This window comes from Acomys russatus, chromosome 28 (assembly GCF_903995435.1).
Source record: "Acomys russatus chromosome 28, mAcoRus1.1, whole genome shotgun sequence".
In the NCBI taxonomy this organism is placed as follows: Eukaryota; Metazoa; Chordata; class Mammalia; order Rodentia; family Muridae; genus Acomys; species Acomys russatus.
This window is the reverse complement of record NC_067164.1, coordinates 36,791,033-36,800,735: the sequence shown is the minus strand read 5'-3', so window position 1 is coordinate 36,800,735 and position 9,703 is coordinate 36,791,033. Positions and strand designations below refer to the sequence as shown.

General features: G+C 49.6%; 1 protein-coding gene across 1 annotated transcript; it reads left to right on the top strand.

Moving 5' to 3' along the window:
* Positions 1–1,195: 1,195 nt before the first annotated feature.
* Positions 1,196–9,075, top strand: Pa2g4 (proliferation-associated 2G4). The gene is made up of 11 exons (XM_051170539.1): positions 1,196–1,443; positions 3,837–3,965; positions 4,281–4,386; positions 4,478–4,547; positions 4,693–4,785; positions 7,053–7,195; positions 7,597–7,675; positions 7,755–7,888; positions 8,542–8,636; positions 8,739–8,866; positions 8,989–9,075. The coding sequence occupies exons 1-11, from the start codon at positions 1,356–1,358 to the stop codon at positions 9,073–9,075; spliced, it is 1,152 nt and encodes a 383-aa protein (XP_051026496.1). The 5' UTR covers positions 1,196–1,355.
* Positions 9,076–9,703: the final 628 nt, after the last annotated feature.

Below are 9,703 nucleotides of genomic sequence, written 5' to 3'. Positions count from 1 at the left end.
ATATGTGTCTGAATAAAAATGCCAAAGATTTTTTTTTTTATTCCTGTCATGTGAAGTGTATGATACCATCCCTTTCCTTTGCTTCTTAGCAATGGGTTTTGTCTGGTTCTGACATTTTTACTGCCGCACGTATCGTTCGTTCCCAAGCTTTTTGTATGTTTTTAATATTTTATTTTTCAATTATGTGTATGTGAGAGTGGAGTTGGGAATGCTGTTATGTGCAAGAGGCCAAGAGTGCTAGAGTTACAGGTGACTGTAGTGTGCTTGGCGTGGGTGCTGGGAACTCCCTTTCTCTACAAGAATATCACTGAGTCATTTCTCCAGATCCTGTTTGCATTCTCTAGTCCTTTTTATTAATGTTTTTTTGTTTGTTTAACTAGAAATAGTTAAAAAGTTAGCAGGTGTAAACAAAACACACGGGCTTGCCTGGGGAAATTGAAAAACCTCTAGCTACGGGTTGCTGCCTTTTTCCCCCCTACACAGGTGCAATACTGAAAACTTGAAATGATTCGGAATTCATTCTTTCAAGAGTGGTCAAATATCTCCTGAACATTTCAAAACTACGGTTGGCACAACAGTTTTTATTTTACTCTAGTAGGTAGTCTGGGCTTTGTATTAGCAGGTCATGGTAAAGAATAATCACTCAGAAGATCCAGTGAGTCCTCACTGCCACCACCTCGGCTCCTCTGCTCGGTCCCTCCCTGTTCTCCCAGCACAGGCGGATTGGACCAGCCGGGCCGGTCGCGCCTGCAGACCCGGGAATCCGAGGCTACGCGAACTGGGCACCCGCCCTGGGTGTGCACACAGTGACCCTGGTCCTCCGGCTCCACCCCGCTCCACCCTGCCAAGCGTCCTCCAAACCCTTTTCTCCCGTAGCTCCACCCCCTTCTGTTACGAGCTCGGGCACCGCGTTCTCGTGAATGAGAGATTTTTTTTTTTTTTTTTTTTTTTTCCCCGGAGAGACCACGCTTTGCCTCCAGCTCCCCAACGGCTCCGCCTTCCCGCCGGAGCCAGGCCCTTCCCAGCGTGCCCGGCGATTCCGGCGTGCGCAGACTTGGGAGGGCAAGGCCCATGGGCCTGGCGGAGGGGCGCGAGAGGTAGGCTGGGAATTGTAGTTCTCTCGCCCACGACGGCGGCTGAAGACTGGCCGCCGGCCGGACTCATTGTCCCAGAGTGCCCTGCGCCTGGGCCCGCGCGCTCGCGGCTTCACGCTCTCTCCGCCCGCCCTCCCGCTCCCTTGCTTGCTCGCGCTCTCCTCGCAGATCGAAGAGACTCTGGCTACAGCTTGTAGCTGGGAAGGGAGACGGAGGCCCGCGGCTCAGGGAAAGTGAAGCTGCAGTAGTGGTAGTAGCAAGATGTCGGGTGAAGACGAGCAACAGGAGCAAACTATCGCCGAGGACCTGGTCGTGACCAAGTATAAGATGGGGGGCGACATCGCCAACCGTGAGTGCGGCCTCGGGGGTCTTGGAATCGAGGCTGAGAGGGAGAGGTTTGGGGCTGTCTCCCGGAGGGCTGGAGCGGCTGGGTCTTGCGGAGTGAGCCACCGAGGGGCGCGTGCCGACGGCCGCGGGCGACGTGGTGGGGAGATCTGGTGTCGCCCCCGGGGACTGAGCAGCCATGCCTGGGCCGGAGAGTGGAGGTGCGGGCCGGCGACCGCGAGGAGCGCAGAGGGGCCCAGACATGCTCCGACCCTAGGCGGTTGGTAAGGAGGCAAGGCGCGTCGTCTTCTGTTCATCACCGTTCGGTCTGTCCGGATCTTTGCGCCCTCTGACTGGCAGCAGCGAGGCCACCGCGAGAAGGAAGCGCCCAGCTGTTGGCGACAGAAGCGCCCCTCTGGCAGTCGCCGCTCTTGACCTGCGGGAGCCGAGGCGGCACGTGTTGCCAGGTCCCTGTGCCGATCGCTGGCTCCCCACTTCCTCTCCCCACCACGTGCTTGATAAAGTCTTTACTTCAGGTCTTCCTGGTGGGGGCCCCCCTTCTCCCCTTTGCCTAGCTCGAGGGACCGTTGGAGGACACGTCTGGCGCCTCTAACAAACTCTTTAAGATACCTGCCTTTTCTTGGTGACTGCTGCCCCTGCCTGTGAACTTGGCCTTTAGTACATGTTCTTAGAGCCTTGACAGCCCATTAAGGTTCCGCTTAGACAGCGGGGCAAGCCTGTCAATAATGTTGGAAAGGGGCGGAGAGGAGCACTGGTTTTAGGATCATCATAAGCATGTCTTATACGAGCCTTGCTCGTTCTCAACAGTTGCTTGTCACTTGGGCAGATAACTTTCTGTTTTCTCTTTCCAACTCATCTTTCTTTTTTTTTTCAGATAGGCTTTCTGTGTAGCTCTAGCTGCCCTGGTACTCCCTTTGTAGACCAGGCTGGCCTCAGATCCACCCACCTCTGCTTCCCAGAGTGCTGGGATTAAAGGCGTGCACCACCACGCCCGGCTCTTACCATTTTTATTTTTTAATAATATATTGATTTTATTTGCACTGGTGTTTTGCCTACATGTATGTCTGTGAGAGGACGTCAGATCCTCTGGAACTGGAGTTTCAGACAGTTGTGAGCTGCCATGTGGGTGCGGGGAATTGAACTCAGGACCTCTGGAAGAGCAGTCAGTGCTCTTAACTACTGAGCCCCTCTTTCCTTTTTGTTTGTTTGAGAGAGGGTTTCTCTGTGTAGCCTTGCTTTGTATACCAGGCTGGCCTCGAACTCACAGCGATCCACCTGTCTCTGCCTCCCGAGTGCTGGGACTAAAGGTGTGCGCCACCACCCCCCCCGCTGGTTTTTTGTTGTTTGGGACAGGCTGAACTCACTTTGTAGACCAGCTGGCCTCGAACTCACAGCGATCCACCTGCTTCTGCCTCCCGGGTGCTGGGATTAAAGGTGTGCGCCACCACGCCCGGCACCTCTTTCCTTTTTAAAAACCACTTAAGGAGATGAAAATTGCCTTAGAACTTTTGAATGGACTTGACAAAATACTTGGAAGAAGGAATTTAGGATGTCTTTGGTTAAAACTGAGTTTTTCTGCATTCCAAAGAATAACAACAGTTAGAAAAAAAATCAAACCTAGAATTCCTATGGATCATGAAGAGGAGTATACAAAATATTACCCTTATTTGGGGTCTTGTTTTAGTATTTGATACTGGTTTGAAACAGACGAAATTTCCATCCCTACAGTTCACAGCTTTAGGTAATTGTGTCTTCAGATAATACAGTTTCCCTGATCTGCTAAAAGTTATCCTTGAGCCCCCTGAATGTTTGAGGCCCTGGTTTACTTCTCCTGGGCTTATGGGCTTTTACATGAGGGGTGTGTGTGTGTGTAGTGTGTGATTACTGCTACCTCGTTGGAGTGTCTGGGGAGGGAAGAAGGTAACACTTAACAACGCTTCAGCTTTGACTCAGCGGTTCTCTGTGCCTTCCCCTTGGCCCTGACGCCTATAAATTTCCTCTGCTCTGTGCATGTAGCTATCTTGGGGCAGAGTTCCCTAACGTTCATGGTTCTGAATCACCTTAGCAAAGGCCTTCACAAACCCAGGTGTCAGGTTAAAGGAGGGAAGGCATTTTTTATTTTAGGAGGAAGCTAGGAAGTAAATCTGGGTGTGGTGGTGCACAGGAAAGGCAGGCAAGCCCACTTGGTCTCAGTAAGTTCTAGGACAGCCAGGGCCATGTTTCAAAAAACAAAACAAAGAGGTAGGTGTTAAAAGTGGGTACGTTACTCCAGGGCATAAGGCTTATTTCTTTCCTCTTTTTCCTTAAGACCCTGGTGTTAGGGAACATTAGAAGCTGAGTTTAACTTGAGGTCTAGTTAGATAATGAACAAATGATCTAATGGGACTCTGTCCCCAGGGGTACTTCGAACTTTGGTGGAAGCTTCTAGCTCAGGTGTGTCGGTACTGAGCCTATGTGAGAAAGGGGATGCCATGATAATGGAAGAAACAGGGAAAATCTTCAAGAAAGAAAAGGAAATGAAGAAAGGTAAGAAGGGGGAAAGTCCCCTCTTAATTTCTCCCATTTGACTCCAGCCACCGAGTCCTTTTTCCATTGTATTGCTGTAACCCCCACTCCAGTTTGACCCCAGCCACCGAGCCCTCTTCCATTGTAACACCACCTGTCTCTGGTTCAGATAATTTGGTAATCTAGACTGGCAAGTGGGATGGGTGCAGTTTCCTTCCCAGTCTCCCCTGAGTAAGCTTGAGCAAATCCCTAAAGCAAAGGTCGTCAGTATTTCCGGTGGGCAGGAAGTGTCCCCGAGAGCCGGCACGGCAGTGAGGTTGGCGGTTCTCTTCACAGGTGTTGCTTTCCCTACCAGCATTTCGGTAAATAACTGTGTATGTCACTTCTCCCCTCTGAAGAGTGACCAGGACTATATACTCAAGGAAGGTGACTTGGTAAAAATGTAAGGTTAAGCCATTCTAGAGTATTTGCCATTTTTTTACACATCGCACAGTGTCTGTTCCTAATGCCAGTATGCTGCTCTTGCCTTGTAGAGACCTGGGGGTCCATGTGGATGGTTTCATCGCTAACGTGGCTCACACTTTTGTGACTGGTGTAGCTCAGGTAGGCAGCATTCTTTTGAACTTTGTTTAGTCTTGGTGAGTGGACATACTGCCATTTGTGTTTTGAATCTGTTCTGTAGTACCACAACATTTGGACACACACTAGTGAACTTTTCAGAATGACACTGGTTATTTCTTATTTACAGGGGACCCAGGTAACAGGGCGGAAAGCAGACGTCATTAAGGCGGCTCACCTTTGTGCCGAAGCTGCCTTACGACTGGTCAAACCTGGAAACCAGGTAAGATGATGCTTCTTCTAGTTTCAAAGGTTGGCAGAGCAAAGATGAATCAGGCATCTATAAACCGTAGTTAATTGAGTGCCTACACAGGCCATGCAAAGTATAGGGGGGTGTAAGTTCTTCCTGTGTGACCTATTAAGGCCATTTTTAGATTTTGTATGTACATTTTAACCCCAACATAACTCACAGTGAAACAACAACTTTTAGCAGGACATGGTGGTGGTGCACACCTTTAATTTCAGTGTTTGGGAGGCAGAGGCATGCAGGTACCTGATATTCAGGCTTGCCTCCTCCACATAGTGAGATTCTGTCTCAAAAGTACCAATCAATCAATAAAATGTGTATGAAAAGGGTAGAAAAGAGAAAATAGTGCTGGTAAATTCATGCCTTAGACCAAAATTCTGTTCTTTGCAAAGAAAGGTCAGGACCTGGTGGGGTTCTTGTGGGCCGGTGGAACTAAGCATGTTAGTTTAACTTTCCAGAGAACCATTCCAAACTTAAGAGGTCAGCCTCTTGTTCCTCACACCTGTACTCTGTTTCATCTCCTGATGACTTGCTTGCATAATTATTTCTTAAAATCCTGCCTTTGTTTCTGAGTTGTTTTCAAGCCCATTGGATGGTACTAGCCTGCACCAAGTTCCTGAATTGGGTGTTACCATTGCTTTATACACTTTGTTGTTTCTATTGGCTATTTGCATAATGGTTGCTCTATACCTGTGGAATCAGATGCAATCTATGAAATTAACTTTTTAAAAGTCATCTTTTCCTCGTGGTGTTCTGGTTCCCTCCTCCTCCCCTGGGCAGGTCACAGGTGTAAGCCACGACACCTGGTGACACCTGGTCAGTAGCAGTCTTGGCAGAGGGACTAGTAGCTTGGATGAAGAGGCATATGAGGGTCAGTGAGATGTCTGTATGTAAAGACCTTTGCCCCCAAGTCTGTGGATGTGTTTGATTTCCTCAGACCTAGCTGATAGAAAATAAGAACTAACTCTTAGAAGTTACATTGATTTAGTAATAAATGTATACACACACACACACACACACACAACAGCCAGGCGTGGTGGTGCACGCCTTTAGTCCCAGCACCAGGGAGGCAGAGGCAGGCAGATCTGTTAGTTTGAGGACAGCCTGGTCTACAGAGTGAGTCCAGGACAGCCAGGGCTACAACAGGGAAAGCGTCTCACAGAGGGAAATGTAGGTTTTCTTTTGCTTGTTTTGAAACAGGTCTTAGACTGTGTAGGCCAGGCTGGCCTTGAACTCAGAGATCCTCCTGCCTCCACCTCAAGCTCTGGGATTAAAGGCACAGGATTTTTTTTTTTTTTTTTTTTTTTTAAATTAAAAAGGGGCCGGGTGTGGTGGCACACACCTTTAATCCCAGCACTCAAGAGGCAGAGGCAGTTGGATTGACCTGAGTTCGAGGCCAGCCTGGTATATAAAGGGAGTCCAGGAAAGCCAAAGCTATACAGAGAAACCCTGTCTCAAAAAACAAAAGAACAAAAAGAATAACAATCTTTTAAATAAGACCCGGGCATGGTGGCGCATACTTTTAATTCCAGCACAGGATTTAATTCTAGGCAGGCGGATCTCTGTGAGTTCAAGGCCAGCCTGGTCTACAAAATGAGTCTAGGACAGCCAAGGCTGCACAGAGAGACCCTGTCTCTAAAAACAATAATAATAATAGTAACAGTAATTTTTTTGTAATAATTTTTATACAGATTTTAAAATTATTTATACAGTGTTCTGCCTGCATTGTGAGCTTGCACACCAGAAGAGGGCACCAGATCTCAATATAGGTGGTTGTGAGCCACCATGTGGTTGCTGGGAATTGAACTCAGGATCTTTGGAAGAGCAGACAGGGCTGTTAACCACTGAGCCATCTCTCCAGCGCACCCCCCACCCCCACCCCCGCCCAAATTTTTTTAAAATAAGCTTTTTTGTTTTTGCTCTCCATCGGGCAGAATACTGAGGAACAAACTCTGGACTTGACATTGGGAGGTTTATGGCAAGGTTTTTCCACTAAGCACTTTCTCAGCCTTGGACAAGTCAGTTAACTTTCTTCTGAATCTGTTTCCTTGTCTTCTGGACTGGAGCGTAGCTCTGTTCTTTATGAGATGCTGCTTACTTGGAGCACCTTATGTTTTAGTGTGTAGGATAAATGATTGTGAGTGAAAACCAGTGACTGAGACTCACTGGCCCTCGACAAGGTGGAGAGAATTAGATTGGAAAGAGCAGCCCGTCTCACCTTTCATTTGCTCTTGCATTTCTAGAACACACAAGTGACGGAGGCCTGGAACAAAGTTGCTCACTCATTCAATTGCACGCCAATAGAAGGCATGCTGTCACACCAGTTGAAGCAGCACGTGATCGACGGGGAGAAAACTATTATCCAGAACCCCACAGACCAGCAGAAGTGAGCTCCAGCCCCACTTGACGCTCTCCATCCTGTGCTGGCAATTGGGTTTTGTTTGTCTGTGCCCCAGCTTTGGTCATGGTTACTTCTCCAAACCCTGTCTATACGTGTGAGTGCAGATACTCTTAGAAGCCAGAGATGTCCATATCCCTGGACCTGCAGTCACAGGCAGGAGTAAGCCCACCTGGCGTGGGTGTGAGAACTGATCTCGGGTCCCATAAAGAGGAGCATGTGCCCTTAGCTTGCAAACCATCTTTCTTTGTGGTAGTGGGATTGGCACTGTGTTGTCCTGACTGACCTGGAACCTGCAGTAATGCGTCTGCTTCCTGATGCTGAGATCAAAGGCTGGCACCCCTGAGCGTGTCGTACTCTCACTCTTAGGTTCCATCTCTGTTCTTTAGGAAGGACCATGAAAAGGCAGAATTTGAGGTACATGAAGTTTATGCTGTGGATGTCCTCGTCAGCTCAGGAGAAGGCAAGGTAATAATACCAGAATTAGCAAAGGGGGTGCCTTGAAGGTATGTTTACCAAACCAGTTGACCTGACTTAACTCTCTTAGGCCAAAGATGCAGGACAGAGAACCACCATTTACAAACGAGACCCCTCTAAACAATATGGCCTGAAAATGAAAACTTCGCGTGCCTTTTTCAGTGAGGTGGAGAGGCGCTTTGATGCCATGCCCTTTACTTTAAGGTACTACATACAGCAAGAGCAGGGCTGGGAACCAGTCTGACGGTCCCTTCCCTGCCTCCCTCCCTCCCTCTCTCCTGCCCAGACTTGTAGCTCCTGCCTGAATGCACGTCCTGCCTTGCTCCTCTCCTTGTTGGCTATAATATAGAGCAACCCTAAACATAATTCCTGCACGAAGACAGGAGGGATTTAAGAACATGCATGACTCAGTATGGTGGCGATCTTTCATGGGCCTCCCAGCACTCTGGAGGCTGAGGCAGGAAGTCAAAAGAAACTCTTAAAACAGCAGGGCCAAGCCAGGCTTGGTGGCATACGCCTTTAGTCCCAGCACTCTGGAGGCAGAGGCAGTGGCAGGAGGATCGCTGTGAATTGTGGAGGCCAGCCTGGTCTACAAAGGGAGTTCAGGACAGCCAAGGCTAAACAGGGAAACCCTGTCTCCAAAAAAAGGGGGCCAAAACCCAAAAACCGCCAGGGCCGCTTGCTGTGCTCATGCTAAGAGCTGGGTAAGACTGTCAACCTAAGTTGAAGCCCTGAAGCCCACCTAACAAGAAGTGAGCCGGCCTCGCAGCAGCCCCCTTGGCCTCCAGGCCCACGTGCATGCCATCATACCAATAGATGGCTGTTAGGAGGCCTGACTGCTTCCCTTCTCTCTTCAGAGCTTTTGAAGATGAGAAGAAGGCGCGAATGGGTGTGGTGGAGTGTGCCAAGCATGAGCTGCTACAGCCATTTAATGTTCTCTATGAGAAGGAGGGTGAGTCCTCAGGGGGTTCATCCCACAGCCCGCAGCGCTCCGCCTCCCCCTGCAACTTCAGGAAAAAACCAAGTACCATGTGAGCATCTTCTTTTCCCACAGGCGAGTTTGTTGCCCAGTTTAAATTTACAGTTCTGCTCATGCCCAACGGCCCCATGCGGATAACCAGTGGTCCTTTTGAGCCTGAGCTCTACAAGTCTGCGATGGAAGTCCAGGACGCAGAGCTGAAGGTCGGTGTGGATGGGGAAGGGTGAACACAGCACTGCGCTGGCCCTGTGAACCCCGGCAGTGAATGCTGCACTTTGTTTACCCCACATTCCTCAGGCTTTGCCCTCTTCCACCTGTTTTCCAGGCTCTTCTCCAGAGTTCTGCAAGTCGAAAAACCCAGAAAAAGAAGAAAAAGAAGGTGTGTGGTGATCTTGATGGTGGTGGAGCCTGAGCTCACTGCTGACTCAGCAGGAAGGGACTTGGGGGGGGGGCGGAGTGCCCACATTTTTTTTTTAACGCAGGCCTCCAAGACGGCAGAGAACGCCACCAGCGGAGAGACGCTAGACGAGAATGGCGCTGGGGACTGAGGTGGGTCCCCCGCTGGTCCTTCCCGCAGCACCCCCTTCCCGCCGCACCCCAGGCTCTGAAGTGCAGCTCGTCTTCTTCACCTAAGGCCACCAGCAGAGCGGGGTCTTCCACTCTCATCCCGGTTTCCCCACCCACCCATCCACTCCTTCCAACAAAGCGCCAGCACCAAGTGACTCTGGTGGGAGGCCAGGCTTCCCAGCCACTGAAGACTACTTTCAGTAGAAAAAGAAATTGAATAATAAAATCAGGAGTCAAATCCATCATCGTCAAGCCCCTCTTTCTAGCCTTTTCTACTCTGCTTGGTCAGGTTTGTGGCCCCACAACAGGACAGGAAGGCTGCTGAACTAGCCATCACTGGTGTTACTTCCTCATTCTTTGGGGGGCTTTTTCTGTTTCCCACTGTCGTCAAGTATTTAATCTGCCCTCAAAGAGGACCAGTGGTATTTTTATTCATCTGTGGCAGATTCCTCGTGGTTAGGCCCTTCCCATTT